The sequence below is a fragment of the Idiotropiscis lumnitzeri genome, chromosome 3 (assembly GCF_059441095.1).
Source record: "Idiotropiscis lumnitzeri isolate Australia: NSW breed Sydney's pygmy pipehorse chromosome 3, RoL_Ilum_1.0, whole genome shotgun sequence".
NCBI lineage: Eukaryota > Metazoa > Chordata > Actinopteri > Syngnathiformes > Syngnathidae > Idiotropiscis > Idiotropiscis lumnitzeri.
This window is the reverse complement of record NC_142393.1, coordinates 20,782,881-20,798,061: the sequence shown is the minus strand read 5'-3', so window position 1 is coordinate 20,798,061 and position 15,181 is coordinate 20,782,881. Positions and strand designations below refer to the sequence as shown.

At 41.8% G+C, this 15,181-nt stretch overlaps 3 protein-coding genes across 3 annotated transcripts; 1 reads left to right on the top strand and 2 right to left on the bottom strand.

Annotated features, from left to right (window-relative positions):
• Positions 1 to 1,353: 1,353 nt before the first annotated feature.
• LOC148340317 (uncharacterized) lies at positions 1,354 to 2,862 on the bottom strand. Its single transcript, XM_088289732.1, has one exon. It carries the CDS (start codon positions 2,860 to 2,862, stop codon positions 1,354 to 1,356), a length of 1,509 nt encoding a protein of 502 aa, XP_088145858.1.
• A 3,750-nt stretch (positions 2,863 to 6,612) lies between these two features.
• On the top strand, positions 6,613 to 7,603 carry arl6ip6 (ARF like GTPase 6 interacting protein 6). Its single transcript, XM_088292040.1, has 4 exons — positions 6,613 to 6,883; positions 6,983 to 7,036; positions 7,257 to 7,383; positions 7,447 to 7,603. The coding sequence occupies exons 1-4, from the start codon at positions 6,721 to 6,723 to the stop codon at positions 7,538 to 7,540; spliced, it is 438 nt and encodes a 145-aa protein (XP_088148166.1). The 5' UTR covers positions 6,613 to 6,720; the 3' UTR covers positions 7,541 to 7,603.
• Positions 7,604 to 7,832: 229 nt separating this feature from the next.
• slc19a2 (solute carrier family 19 member 2) lies at positions 7,833 to 14,289 on the bottom strand. Its single transcript, XM_088292039.1, has 6 exons — positions 14,074 to 14,289; positions 11,617 to 12,147; positions 10,563 to 10,809; positions 10,293 to 10,485; positions 9,167 to 9,308; positions 7,833 to 8,472 (listed from the first exon to the last, which is right to left on the bottom strand). Exons 1-6 carry the CDS (start codon positions 14,194 to 14,196, stop codon positions 8,284 to 8,286), a joined length of 1,425 nt encoding a protein of 474 aa, XP_088148165.1. The 5' UTR covers positions 14,197 to 14,289; the 3' UTR covers positions 7,833 to 8,283.
• Between the last annotated feature and the right edge of the window lie 892 nt (positions 14,290 to 15,181).

The following is a 15,181-nucleotide window of genomic DNA, read 5'->3' as shown; positions in this document are numbered from 1 at the left end:
TTATAGTGTAACCTGAATGTTGAATTACTTTTGGATTGCTCCAATTCCAGATATGTTGAAAAAAATTATTGCAACAAAAAAAAATAATCAATGCGATTTTGATTGTTTTATATGAAAGAAATTAATAAAAGAACAGAAAAATCCAATGTCATTTTTATTTTTATATATATTCTTATCGCTGGAAAGCCTGCGAACCCACATTTCAAATCCAAAGCTCAAGATATACTAACTAGTATGTCCACAATGATGCAGCCTCAAATAGGTAGATTGATGAGAAAAGTACATTTGGAATCTAAATAGTTTTTCCAAACCTTTGCATACCACACTTGTATCTCAAAACAACAAATCATCTTTCCCTATTGAAATTAATGTAAATGCTGTTAATGCGCTCCAGACTCTAAAAGAAAGACAAGAAAATGTGGAGTATTTATTTTATTTATTTTTTTACAAAAAAAAGGAAAATTATAAAAACTTAGTAGCTATAACAAATACAATTACAAAAGAATTGCGCAGTTTTTGTCACCCCTTTAACTTCATTTGAGCTGCCTTTTCTGGTGTGCGTGGCTTGATCACCTGGGGCAGTACTTGACAGAAATATGGATATCCTACAATCTGTTCCTCTATGGCAGATGATATCAAATCTATGCCTGTGAGCATTTTTAAAATGGTCTACATGTGTTGCAGCACTGTTTGTGTTCAGATATCCATTGCTTCAAATGGAGCAAGAACACCACTTAGATGCTAATTGTCAGCCCATGTGCCAATGGAGTTTCCCATTGTTTGCTCGCCTTCAAGTAGCTGCTTGCTAGGTCGTACTAGTTGTAACTCGTAAAAATTTGATAGTAACCTTCATCGAAGACTGGCAAAAAAACAGATGCCTACTTTCAAAATTCACCAATTCTCTCTGCCGAACTGCCGTTTCTTCTGACGTGAGTTGCGTCCCCTTGTACCTCGAGTTTGAGTATTTTCAAAAATATTTGCCTGACATTATTTCCCATCACTCCTGATTTCAAATTGAATTTGATGTTAGAAATATATAGAATAACGCTTAAATGCAAGTGGAAACTGTGTTTATGTAAATGATGGATGGATGAGGTGATGAAACACTTATTAGTTATTTAAATGGCCCTCGAAAGGGAAACGGCTATTATCATGTGGCCAGCCACCAAAAATGAGACGATGTCATAATAGTACGTGACACGAACAAAATGAAGGGGGCACGGGATTCAACACAGCTTGGGCGTTAATTTGTTACCACCCCCACTTACTGTACTCGTCAGACCCAGAAAAGGGTCGGAGGTGTCCCAGAGCTTCCGATGGCCGTTCAGCCCCTGCTCCTTTCTCAATTACTACTTAGGTCCAAGTTGGCCCTGTTTTTTTCTGTCCCAGTTGGAGGAGCAAAGATTTACTGATGCCCTGCGAACGAAACAAGGGAGCGTCTCGCTTGGCTGCACGTAAGAGCCCGAGGGGGTCGTTGTAGGCTGGTGGTGTGATGGGGAAGGGCGGCGGCACGAGGTCTTCCGCAGGTTTCTCCCTTGCTGAAATGGGCGGCAAGTGCGTCGACTCGAGGTCGGCCTTGGCGGTCTTTTTGCGCGGTTGCTTCACGTCAGCAGCCGGGACGTTTTGCTCCTTGGCCTTCTTGGCCGTTTTGGTCTTGTCTGCGTTGAGCCGCGGCAGAAGGACGCACGCTCCGTCCCCAGATTGCACCACGTCTTCCCAGATTTCGTCTTCGAATGTTTTGCATTTTTTCTCGGCGGCTTGCGTCTTCTTGCTGGCTGCCTTTGGGCGAGCGGCCATTTTGTAGCGTATCATGACACGCTTGGGACGAACCTCTTTTGGGTTATTCTTGGACTTTTGTTCAGACCTCAGCTCAGACCTCCTTAGCCTTTTGTCCTCCCTTTCCCTCTGAATCCGCTGCTCTTCTTCCTGCAATCTTTTCCGATAGAAGTTGGTTTGCATTCTCTTCAAGAGCTCCTTCGGGATGGAGTCAATTTTCCCCATGAGCATGAACACCTGTTCTTCCACATGCTTCATCTTCTTTAACGGGTTCAAGAAATGACTGGAAGATGAACAAGAGCGATAGACTTTTGTCACCTTGGCGGTCAGCGAGTCCAACTCCTTTTCCAGCTCTGCATTCCTATTTTCTTTGTAGATCTTCACCATCTGAGAAATTTTCAATGATGTGTTTATCTCTTCCTCAATTTTGGCCCTCACGCTACTGATCTCCGTTCGTAGGTTCTCCAGGTTCTGTTCATTCTTCTTCCTGGTGAATTCAAATTTTTGCTGCTGCCCGAGGAGTGCGTAGTTGTTCTTAACAGCGTAAGGCAGCAGGAACTGGTTTTGTTCTCTCAGGTTTTCCATCCGCTCCAGCACCTGTTCGTGATCCGGTAGAACGTGCTGATTGTCTTGCTGCTCCGAAGTAGCCAGTTTGAAAATGCTGCGTTTGTAGCGTTCATATTTGCTCAGCGTGTCCTCAATCTGAGGTATTTCCTTTTTCATTTCCAAAATTTGCTCGTTAATCTTATTAATTTCTGCATTCTTGATTAGTTTGTACCTGTTCATTTTTTCAAATCGGACTCCTTCCTCAGCCAGCTTCTTGTTTGCCATCCCCCGGAAGTTTTCATTGATGAGTTTCTGTCTCTCAAGTACCAGTTCCAGACCTTTCACCCTTTGCTCCTGGGCTGATATGGCCTCCATCAGCCTCAGATTATCGGCCCTCTTGGCTGTCATGGCTTCATCGCGTTGGGCCTTCTTTTGTTCGAGGTAGCGATCAAAGTTTTCTGGTTCCGCCATTTTGGAATTAAAATTTTGCTTGTTTTTAGAGGTCGTCTTGCTAATATGGAATTTGGATTTTTTCTCCATTTTGCCAATATGATGTCAGTTATCAGAAAGGTTAGCCCTTAATGAGGTAGTCCATCCTGTGTTCCATATTCTAATTTTGATATATGTGCTTATTGTAAACGAGCTAATGTAATTTGTTTTTGCAACAACCTTTGAAAGAAAGCAGGCGTATGACATCATTGACTACAACAGTCCAATCCTGACAATTATGAATGACACATCCATTTTTTTTTTTCCTGAAAAGGTGACATCATGCAAATACTCGATGATGAAGGCCTTCATGATGACATCACACAAATCGTAATTCCGCAATTGTACTCTCATCTCATTGTCGAGCTGCCGTGATTTGTTTCGAATCTGATGACGATAAGCATGATGTATTTGTACTTTTTCCCCATTTAGCTACGAGCACACCTAAAGCTTGTGATTTTCAGCACAATTTCATCGCGTATTACTGGCCAATACTACACTATTTGTGGGGGAGAACATGCAAATTCCATGCAGGAAGGCCGATCCTACGAGCTCTGCACAAGCCAATATTTTCCATGATTCTTCTGTCCTTCTCATGGGCTGTCTCTCTTCAACGAACAACTATACTTGCTCTCTGATCTTACAGGTCTTAGTTACCCTGAGGACCAGGGGGTGCAAAAGGGCCATTTGAATAGGCATGTTTTCAGGGGCTAGTCTGAGAAGAGGCTATCAGAAAAAAGAAACAAGAGAAAAAAAACATACATCTTCACTTCACTTCTCATTTGCCACCGTGCCGCCAATATTGCTTATTAACTCATTCACTGCCAATGACGGCTATAGACGTCAAAAATCTTTTTTTTTTACTTGGCTGGCAGTGAATGAGTTAAAAAAAGATAACATTTGAAAAATGTATGTAACAAAATATGAATGACCATCAACGAATAAAACTCCAAGAAAAGGGCAGTGCATTAATGCTGCTTCTAAGGTGGGAATGCAGAAAAATACAACATATTGTAAACGCTGCTCAACATACAGTGGCGAGAAAGTCTATGCACTCCTGTTTAAATACCAGCTTTTTGGGACACAAATATGAGACTATGAAGCGTAAAATATGAGAGTTATAGATTATTTCTGAAAAACATAGTTTCAGTTTGAACATTACATATCATGTCTTTGGAGTGTATTCAATTAAATAGAGATTGAACACATTCTATTCTGCTTTTATTTTTGTTTAAGACAATGTCCCAACTTCATTGAAATTGGGGTTCTATTCGAAATATATTCATTTGGAAACAGTAAATTAGAGACAAGGAGCAATCTTTTTTCTCCCATGTCAGTGACATATATTGAAAGGCAGAACAATTAAATGCTCATCCACAATATGGCGGACGTTTTGTGGTTAACATTTTGTGTCATTTTTCTTGGTTGGTATGCCAGGATTACTTTCCAATGAAAAACATGTACCTTGGCTCATGAAAGGTTGGGAAACACTGACCTCAGAGTCTGCTGACTTAACACTGTGACAGACTGATTCCTTTATGATGTTACCAAATACTTTATGATGCAACAAAGGCATTCATTGTTGATTTTTGTGCATGCAGAGGGTTTCCACACCAGGATGTTCTGTTTCCTTTTTTTTGTTTGTTTGTTTTTTTATGGGGGAAAAAGGAGCATGGCGAATGCATACACTTCCGGCCAGGACTATACTGTCATGTCCTACATTGACAAGCTTGTAACTGACGTCACCAAAGACCTCAATGCCAACAAAGTTCGTCTCCTATCATGTCACCCAAAAGAAAGAGCGCACATTAAATGCAAAATCAAGAGCCAATTCGCCGTGCTGGAATACCTTCAGGGTAACCGAACAAAAAACAGCAAGATTCAGCTGTGGATCGAAATTCACACTCTGAAGATAAAGATAAAGACTTCTGAAAACCAGGAAAGGCATCACGGCGACAAGCTGAGTGCCAACTGGAAGGTCATCGACGACTTGAGGATGCAGCTTCGCCAAAGTCAGAGAAGAGAGAAAGAAAACGCAGCGGCTGCAGAGACGGCGATTCGGGAGCTCGGTTGCCACCTGAGGAAGCAACTTCATGAGGTTCGAATGATGGAAGAGCAGCTCCTCAGGCAAGTCCCCAGCCTTACTTGCATCCAGCCCCACCAAGAGCACATGATTGCGCCAGAAATGGAGGAGAAGTTCCAAGCTGTGAAAGCGGCTTTACTCAGGATGCAAGACGCATATAAGGCCAGAATGAATGTCCCTTGCGGCACAGATAGAGACTCGACCTGCACACAAAGCTGGTCCGAACCAACCAGACACCGGAGAACTGACACACCTGTTTCACAGGACTGCCAATTGGGCTCCAGTTCAGCACAAAGGACGGGCAAGAAGAACTGGTGCAAGCGACTCTGTCCTTGTTATTGCATGTCTGGGACTTGAAATGAGCAGTACTGCTACTGTACAATCGCAAGGGATAAAGCCACGATAAAAGGAGAACATAACCTTGTTACGGAATAGTTTTTTCCTCTCCCACACACTTCAAAACACATTTAAAGTATCGTTTAAATAAGAAACAAAGCGCACTTGCTTCAAGCTGTTTCCCCTCACAGTTTAAGTTTGTTCACTATAAAGTGGAGATGTATAACAGAAAAGAATTGGATATTTAAACACCAAAAAGTTCAACCGAACCTTATCTTACTGCTAACGTACGCAAAACGCCAAAGATACTGGCTGCAGGAAGTTGGCATAAATGGTCCTCAAATGCACTCAGTTTTTATAAACACTAACGTGTGGAGCAGTGCCCGTCGCTCTCGTCAGTATTTCAGGCTCGCCCAGTCAGTGCGAGTCGGCCAAACGGCGTTGAGATTGGACTTGCCAGTACCAAGTCACATGCAGGTGCCGCACACCAGACACACAGCCCCCCAAAATTTGAAAAGATAAGTGTTGTATACTTTTGGCAGCTTTCAGTCCGACAGACCATTTTTTAATTTTTTTCACAATTTGGCTACATGTTTTCTTGTGCCCCCTGCGTGTGACGTACATTATGTTCTCGATGCCGATTGGCTGTCGCCTACGACGTCTGAGGTACTGACGGGAACGTAGTGACGGACTGACAATGATGCACCTGGTTAATTGAAACTGTCAGAGCTTGTGGGTTTGTATCTGGCCCCAGATGTTCATGCGTGGTGTTTGCATGTTCTCCCCGTGCTTGAGTGTTGTTGTTGTTTTTTTTCATATGGTTAAAGTTCTTTTTTCAGATGTATTTTATTTCAGGAAAAGTGGGATAAGAAAGCTGGAGCCTCAAAACAGTGAGGTGGTGGTGTTAATCACTTGTTGGCCTTAATTTTTAATCAATTTATGATAGTCATATCATATTTTGGTAGTGGGGTGTAATCAGATTTTGATAAAGACTTATTTTTCAAGAGTCGAGTTGTCAAATTTCTAAGGGGGTGGGGGGGTTCAGGGAAAATACAAAAGTTATACTATATAGAAAATTCTGCACAATCACAATATTGCGCCAAAAACGTATAAACTCGCCCCGCACCATGTGATTGCTGGGTGAAAGGCTTGGTCCTAAAGCCCTCCGAATATCTACATATTGTAACTAATGCCATATAAAAACGGGGTATGGTTTACTTTCGTGACGTGTTAGTATATTTAGAATAAAAAAGACGGGAAAGTCTATACATTTTTAGTCCAAAAAATACGTTACCTGGCTCATCTCGCTGAAAATAAAATTAATAACACTGACAAACGCATGGGGGCGGAAACTTACTAGAACTTATAAACAAAAGAACAAGAGAAGGTACGCGTGTTTGCGGAAGTGTCAGTTGAAGCGCTAAGCTGGTGATGCATTATTGAACTTGTTAAAAAAAAAGTTCTCCTGATGTAACTTGCTCGGGTTGAAAATGGAGCATATATCACACACTAAGGCAAGGGTAGGAGGTAGCTCCGTGAAACATCGTAACGGCGTCAAACCGTGGACATTCGTGGCGATATCTGGAATAGTTTCGGCTGTAGTTGTTGTTGCTGTTGGCGTTTTCTTTGCACTTCTTGATCCTATACTGCAAGGTAAACACGATATTTTTGGACGTGAATAGAATTTTAGGTACACAGAGCGAGAGAGAATGTGTGCGTGCGATTATATCCGTTAACGTGTAATTGTTTCAGAGTTGCGGGCAGGCAGAGTGAAGAAAGAGGATGGGGCAGAAGTGAGGATGTTGGGTGAGTATTGGATCGACGTTGTGACTCACTTGTCAGCGGCTTTAACCTTGACCTTTGACCTCACTGTCACTCAAAAACAGGTTTGCTATCAGGGATTTGTGGAAACGAGTAGAAAACTTTGGCCTACTACATCAATGCCTCAACTTAAAAATGTGATTTTTTTCCCCCTCATTTTTTAAATTGTCACTCCTGTTCACAAATTGTGTATGTTTTCATGTAGGTTTCTGGAGCATCCTGGTTCTTTCGGTATTTGCAGGATTCAGCTGCTGTGTCTTCTCGTGGACTCTGACCTACCTCAACTCCTACAAACCAGGCCTGCTACCACCATCACTGCTAACCCTGTGCAGGTGTTTAAAATAAATACATATTTATTCAAACAAATTGACTAAAATGTTATTTTTTCTCCCCAGAAACAAACACAACAGAGATTCCCTCTTGGATTACAGTGTTGCTCTCCTCAATGGCGCCATGGCAACGCTGATGGTCATCTGGAGCCTGATCTGACTTTGTCGGATGTCTGTGTTCATCAAATACAGCACTGCCCGTTATAAAGTTTTCAACAATGAACTATTCAATTTGATGGAACTATTCATTTTTTTCATCCATGTCAAAATTTGAATCCAAAGTTAAGTGAAATAATTATTTTTGCATAGTTACACCTCTACATCATTCCAGTATTTAGTAACTTTTATGTAGTATGGCCACAGAAGTCATTCCAAACTTATTCATACATTTTGAGATGGATATGCTCATTAATTATAGAAACAACCCCAAAAAAATCAAGGCACTCATGAGGTGGAATTAAATTACATTTAATTGTAACTAAAGCAAGTAAGAAAATAATTTAACAATCTTAACCTTTTAGAATTCTGTGACCTAATAGTGATGTATGGAGACAGACACACAATCTCTCAACCACTCGTACCCACACACACTCAGCACAGCGATTTGTTTGGTTCACAATTCACCAACAAATTAATAGTTTATAACACCATCACCAAATACACAGTAGTACATTCCATAAACGGAATGTATTTTTAAAAAAAAAAGGGTCCATGGAACAAGAGAAAGTACACATACGAGAATACTTTTAAGTATAAGGCCTCATATTGAAACAAAATTACACTACATATAGAAACAGCGTGTTTGATTTATCAGTGCAGTCAGTTTAATACTAAAACTTATGATTGTGTTTCATGAGTGGCATGAGTGCTTAGTTGAATGTGAACTATCAAAAAAAAAACACGCTAGTTTGCTGTGTTCGTGGCTGGACACCTTGGAGTCCTCAGATCATGGTCAATATTCATGCTGTCTGTGTCCGCTTGACTTCTGGACAGGACTTCTTGGTCAGAGTGCCGCCTGGTGGCCAGTTTGCAAAGCCCAGCGAAGAAGAATACAGCTGAGATGACAGCAAAGTAGCCACCATAGATGTAGAACTGATGAAGGAAGACATATCAACAAACACTTTGTCAGCACGTATATTTGTGAACATAAAACTTCTAACCCCATTACGAATGAACACTGTATTAGGTACCTCCTGGTGATGAAATTCAGTACAAGAGCCATAACCAAACATTTGGGCCCTGGTGCTTACTGAACCCTCGGCAGTCAAATGCAGAACACCACGGTTATCTAAATGAAGGTCCTCAATTCACTTAGGTGCTATATAACAATTTCACATTTAAGGTGCGATGCATTCCAAATGGATCTCTGTAGAATTCACGTCACAGGAAAACATCACAATGTGGGACTAGCAGGCGTCTTGAGAATTCAAGGCTCACACTTGAGAGCGCCTTGAATGTGCGTAAGGAATGGACTTAAGCGAGAACGGGAGACTATGCCTCTTGGTTACTTGGCACCACCATGCTGCAAAAGTAACGCTTAATTGATTAATTTTTCAGTGAAGAACAGAAGACGAGTTCAAACAGACGACAAACAAATATGGAATGTTTGTTGGTCTATAGGTTGCTAACATATGGGCGCTAGCTGTTCTTGCAGTGCAATTCTGCACCACTGCAAATTAAAACCACAGACTTTTCACAACAGTTTTGGAACTTATTACATCGTTCAGGAGTACCCAAAGCTGTGTAAGTGCCTATGATCTGGCGAGAGCAAATCACAATTTTTCACCTGGGTGAAGACGTCCAAGCCCAAGCCGGCCGAGTCCACCACCACCAGAGTGAGCAGAGACTGCAGCAGCAGAGCCACGAAGGTGTTGACGCCGAACACCAAGGCATAGCGCTGCATGTCAAGACTGGAAGCAATTTCATATCTGGGAGAGAGAAAATGCGTGAAGGTGCATGTGGTGAATATTCCTTCAGTTCTATTGAGTTCCTTGTCTTTGCGGTTCTCTATTCACAAATTCTGAGATTTTTTTTTTTTTTTGGGTGTAATCTATTTGCTCAAAATCTGACCTGGTCTGTTTTTTTGTGCGCATCCTATAACACCCAAAGATGTCGCCAAAGCTTTAACGAACAGGGAAGTTGTAATTGGTGTCAAGGAAGTACGTTGAAGTGATACATCTCGACTGAATGAGATCTTTGCATATTCAGGAGGAGCCGAGTTTAGCCTGCATTATCGCAAGGTTTTTGCTGCATGGCCATGTACATTTGCACTAAATCAGCTCTATTTATTTTGAAGGCTAATATGAAATGAGTTTGAATTTATATTACAGGGTTCCCCTGGATATTTGTGGGTGAAAAGGATCAAGTGCTGCCATGAATAGTTAAAATCGGCGCATGATTTAGAATTTCCAATCGATGCGCCGAAAAATAAACATTTTTGTCAAAATGAAACTCACAAATGCACTACAATGTAATTCCTTGACTTAGGTTTGTTTTTTTTAATAAGAGAGAAAAGGTAAAGACAATCTAGGGCAAAGGTTTGAGATGAGTCAATTTGCTCCCAAGGAAGTTTCCAGTGTGTTTTTTGAAGTGAACTGAAGTGGCTTGACGACAGCTAGGAGGAAACTCGCCTGACTGAATTTAGGAATTGATTATTTGCCGTAACTCAGCGCAGATTGCACAAGATGACATTGAGTCAAGGCAGCTGGTTGATGGTTTCAGTTGCAGAACCATTTCCGCTACATTTTTTTTTAATTAACTATCAAATTGAGTTATTCTTGGGTGAGTTTTGGTGTTGTATCATTTTGTGAGTTTGTTGTTATTTGACCTGATGGATTGGGAGGGGGGGGGGGTCATCCGAACAATGGTAATGTACACCACTGAACCAACATAACCCTCCTCTTGGTACTTACGTGGCAACTGTGATGAGCAGCATGTAGGTAGCTCTGAACAAAACATAAGAGCTGTAACACAGCCAGATGCTCCTCAGCGTTACCATGACGAGCACACATGCTGCCATGAGCATCGAAAGGGCGCACAAGGCCAGCTCTCCCCACACAGTCCAGCGCACAGGCAGGTGGCCCACCAGGAGGGCAGCCAAAGCCCCTAAAAACATGCAGTCAGTCAGCTTAGAGGAGACCGTTCCCACTATTTACATTAACGGGATAAGGATCTTACAGTACCGAGTAGTGTGGACGACGTCTCCACGTAGCCGTTGTAAATGTCGTATTCGCTGGAAGGGCGGATGTTTTCCCATAGCGCTTGGGCATAGTTGAGCACCTGAAAGTGACCACATGTTGCCAGCGCCCACCAGAGTGACCACGCTAGCAGGGGACCTCGTCTGTAACAGTGTAGGAAGTCAGCCAAAAGCATCTTCAAGACCTCCAGAAAACCACAGCCTCTATTTCTCTCCTCAGACAACGGCGACACCTAATTGACACAAAGGACAAATTGTTGCTTTGTATCTTTTTGGGACGAAAATTCTGTACATTGAAACCCCCCATTTATTGTGGTGTGTAAAAGGTGAAAATCCATAATATAGAAAGGCCATATATAAAAATACTTACTAAATACTAAGTAGTTGAACCCATCCCACACACTTGAAACGAGGCCACAACCAATATAATTTTTATGCAGATAACAATTCCGAAATTTTGTTAAAAAAAAAGATAACCGATTAATCAGATGATTATTTAAAAATATATATATAATGAATAAGGGCGACAAGGTGGTAGACTGGTTAGCACCTCTGCTTCACAGCGCAGAGGTCATGGGTTCAAATCCAGCCTTCCTGTGTGGAGTTTGCATGTTGGGTTTTCTCCAAGTACTCCGGTTTCATCCCACATTCCAAAAAACATGCATGGTAGGTTGATTGGACACTTTAAATTGTCCCTAGCTGTGATTGTGAGCATGTGTGGTTGTTTGTCTTTGTATGTCCTGTGATTGGCAGGCAACCAGTTCAAGGTCTACCCCGCCCACTGCTAGACAGACAGCTGCGATAGGCTCCAGTACCACTGTGACCCTTGTGAGGATAAGCGATGTACACAACACGGTTCATCAAACTCAATTAATTTCTAAACCAATTAGGATGAGTTTGAAATCGCATATATTTTATATTAGTGTTTGGGCATGAAGGTTTGTGTGGTATATTTATAGTTAAAAATTGAGGAAATTATGAGCATTTTATTGTGCGCCATTATCGCTTGTTATTCCCTGCTACTGTAGTATCAGACTCACAGTTGAAGCGTCCTCGCTGTCCAAAGGCACCTTGTTGTCGCTGTAGTCATGCTGCCTCTTTGTCGCCCCCTCTGTTCTTTGGTGGAAAAACAAGCTCCTCTTGGGCATGGGCAGAAACCAAGGCGGGAAGAAGGCTACGGCGGCAGATGCAAGCGCGGCCCACACGAGGTGAACCAATTGTACTTCAGCCACTGTGAGTAGGAGCTGGCCGGTCAGTGAGCCGGCGGCCGAGCCGAAAAGCGCGACACTGCGGCAGTAAGCCGTCACCCTCCGGTAGTACGCGGGCTCTACCACGCTGTAGATGTACGAGTAGTAGGCCACCTCTGAGGCTGTGGCGAGCCCAAAGAAAAACTCCAGAAGCTGCATAGCGCCAAGGCCCTGTGCTTTGGCCAGCATCACATAAGTGACCACAAAGCTAGTTGCCTGCAACACCAGCACGGGCTTATAACAGAGGTAGTCGGTGGCCAGGAAGACGGGGAACAGCAAAGCCAGATAGGAATATGTCCAGATTGGGTAGATTTCACTTACAACCTGCACAAAGCAAAAAGAGAAAGACATTTGACTGATTTTCATGTTTTATTAAATTGAATTAAAAAAACTGCTTCATTTCGGTCGGTGAGTTGGCTTTATTTTATAATCGCAATTAGATTACAAAATTATTCAGCTCGACCAACAGTTGTGATTTTAATCTATCTGTTTTGTCATTTTACGGTTTTGTTTCATCTGTCTTTTTACATTGTTTTCGATTAATACTTCTTGGCATATTCATGCTGCGGCACAGTGGACGGGTGGTTAGCACAATGGCCTCACAGTGCAGAGGTTTTGGGTGAAATTCCGGCTCCGGCCTTCCTGTGTGAAGTTTGCATGTTCTCCCCGTCCCTGCGTGGGTAGTCCGGTTTCCTCCCACATTCCAAAAACATGCATGGCAGATTGATTGAATACTCTAAATTGCCCCTAGGTATGAGTGTGAGCGCAGATGGTTGTTCGTCTCTGTGTGCCCTGCGATTGTCTGGCAAAGAGTTCAGGGCATACTCCGCTTACTACCCGAAGATAGCTGGGATAGGCTCCAGCACCCCCCGCGACCCTTGTGAGGAGAACCAGTACAGATAATGGATGGATGGACTTCTTGGCACCTTGCAAGGCACCTTGGATTTGCCATGTCTGTAAATCATTTTGTATGAGACTGTTTGTCCTGACACTGCATAACAAAAGCTTTCTTTATCAAGGTAGGTGAAAAAAAGCGATTAAACACGAATTCCAAAGGATTTAGCATTTGTTTTCAGGAGGGATTAGAGTCTAAAACTACTTTTACTAACTTGTCCAGGACAAAAATACAACAATATCCACTTTGAGGGAGGTTTAGGAGAAGTAATTTGAAGTTGTTTTAAACCTGCAAATCATCCAGAAAGTATTCACACTACTTCACTTTTTTTATTTAGTTATAATATAGCCTGATTAAAAAAAGAATTACATTTTAACTGGGAGGACTACACACAACACCCAATTTTGGACGTAAGTGTGCATTCCAAAATTTAGACAAGGTCAAATTAAACTTACCTGTGAAGACTACGGGCCTTTTAAGGTTAACAAACTTTCAACCGAGAGCCCGTATGCCAATTTTTTTGCGGACTAGTGCGTCTATCAATATAAATATGGCAGAGTGTAGATACCGGGCGAAAGAAAATTTCATCAACTTCATCCTGTCATGTTTTTCTTTCAGTCATGATGTCACCCTTTTTCCAACTGTCAACCATTCCATCAGACTTACAGGGGCAGTTTTTCATCATATTTTTTGATAAATGTGTTTTCAATATGGGATGTTTTGCGCAGGGTTGCAAAATTCTGTACTGTGGAAAAAATCTGACTTTGCAGAATGAATGGAACAAACCAGGATCTTACAAAAAAAGAAGGTTGGCTCTTAAAGGGTAAGCACGTAGTTCTACAGTAGTTGCTGAGAATATAATTTGATCATAATCGTGTCGAAAACAGCTAGCAGTAGACTAGTACAAACGAATGTAAAGAGCCCATTGCTTGAAAATGTTTAGTAAGAGAAGCTTGTGGGAAGTAACTTTTTTTTTAAAATAATTCGACAGCAGAGTTGTACCGCACTTGCGATTTCGCATCCCTTTGCACCCCTATTTGTGTGTAGAATTTTGAGGTTGCGAAATAATTGTTATCTTTTGGAAAAAGAGAAGAGTAAATACTTTTCTGGTGCACTAGTTACTGCCGCTTACTGATGGCGAAAGCTCCAATTGCGCAGTATGCTGTCAATGTTACAACACGCGTAGGCTAAACATGGTTCCTGCCTAGCTTTCGGAAACACATTGATCGATAAGTGCCTAGTTAAACTACAGGTCATTGGCATACGTTATTTGGATACCGGTAAATGTATCGTCGCGTGGTATCCGCGTACAGTACTTTAATGTGCCCAGCTTTTGGCACGGGAAGCTTCCTCACCTGCGCCTCGGTCAAGTTCTTGTCTGGTCCCATCAAATAAGCAGTGAGGAAAGGCTCCGACGGCCTCAGGTTGGAAAATAACCCATACGCGCAGAGACAAAGTGTTGGGTACAACACAGACATGTTGTACGCAAATTACATGACCTCCACATCCACATCAACTTCGACTCCACAAGCGCACACACACCGGTTGCGAGACTTCTTTGTTAGCCATTTACTGATTAGGAAGTGTTACGGCACGCTACCGCCACATGGTGGTTGGAATGTGGAACTGCACGGAAAACAGATTATAGTATTATTGTCATAAAAAAATAATAGATAACTGAAGTAATACGTCTTTTGGAAAAATATCCATGTATACTTGAGCGGAACAAGATAAATTATGAGAGTTGATTACCTCTCGTTTTTTAAAAACATCAAATAAAACAAACACATGGCCATTTTTTCCCAAAAATGTTAATGTTAATTAAAAATAATGAAAATTGATCATTTGTCCTCTCACTCTAGAGTTTACCCTTACACGTGCTATAAACACAAAAATGTCAAAACGTTATGAGTGATCATGCCGCGTACCTGGAAGATACCGCAGGTGGCGATAGTACTTCCACGCGGTACTAATGTTGCATGCGAAGAAAGTGGAAACTCCGACACCGGAATGTTCACGAGGATGGAGGAGTTGCGAAATCCGGGACAAAAAAAAATACCCAGATTTCTCCGACTGATTTCAATGTGACGTCTCTCGACATGGCGAAACAATTGAGACTCAGTCCGTGAATAGCAGAACATAATTTCCAAGATTATGAACATATCCACCCAACTGATCAGCATATATTTTGCTTTATTTGTTTATTATTACATTTAGTTATTCGAAATAACAACATTGGGAATCGTAGTGACTGTGTGAATATTATCTCACTGCAAGAAGCTATTTGGTGAAATAAATGAAGTATTCAATATTCCTTCATTCATTTAAATAAAGGACATTTTTGAAGATTTGTTGGAGGTCAAAAAGTGTTGCAATGAACCGGAGCAACAAACAATATATCGGAATCGGCCATCCTGCAGAACTGAGACAATCCGAATGGGAGAAATCCGATTCTCCAGTTTC

Excerpts from the sequence above, each read along its gene's own strand:
- LOC148340317 (XM_088289732.1), bottom strand. The coding sequence starts at position 2,862 with ATGGAGAAAAAATCCAAATTCCATATTAGCAAGACGACCTCTAAAAAC.
- arl6ip6 (XM_088292040.1), top strand. The coding sequence starts at position 6,721 with ATGGAGCATATATCACACACTAAGGCAAGGGTAGGAGGTAGCTCCGTG. Across the intron at positions 7,037-7,256 it reads GGCAGAAGTGAGGATGTTGG|GTTTCTGGAGCATCCTGGTT; the intron begins GTGAGTATTGGA and ends GTTTTCATGTAG. Across the intron at positions 7,384-7,446 it reads TCACTGCTAACCCTGTGCAG|AAACAAACACAACAGAGATT; the intron begins GTGTTTAAAATA and ends TTTTCTCCCCAG.
- slc19a2 (XM_088292039.1), bottom strand. The coding sequence starts at position 14,196 with ATGTCTGTGTTGTACCCAACACTTTGTCTCTGCGCGTATGGGTTATTT. Across the intron at positions 9,309-10,292 it reads CTGCTCATCACAGTTGCCAC|ATATGAAATTGCTTCCAGTC; the intron begins GTAAGTACCAAG and ends TCTCTCTCCCAG. Across the intron at positions 8,473-9,166 it reads GCTTGGACGTCTTCACCCAG|TTCTACATCTATGGTGGCTA; the intron begins GTGAAAAATTGT and ends TTCCTTCATCAG.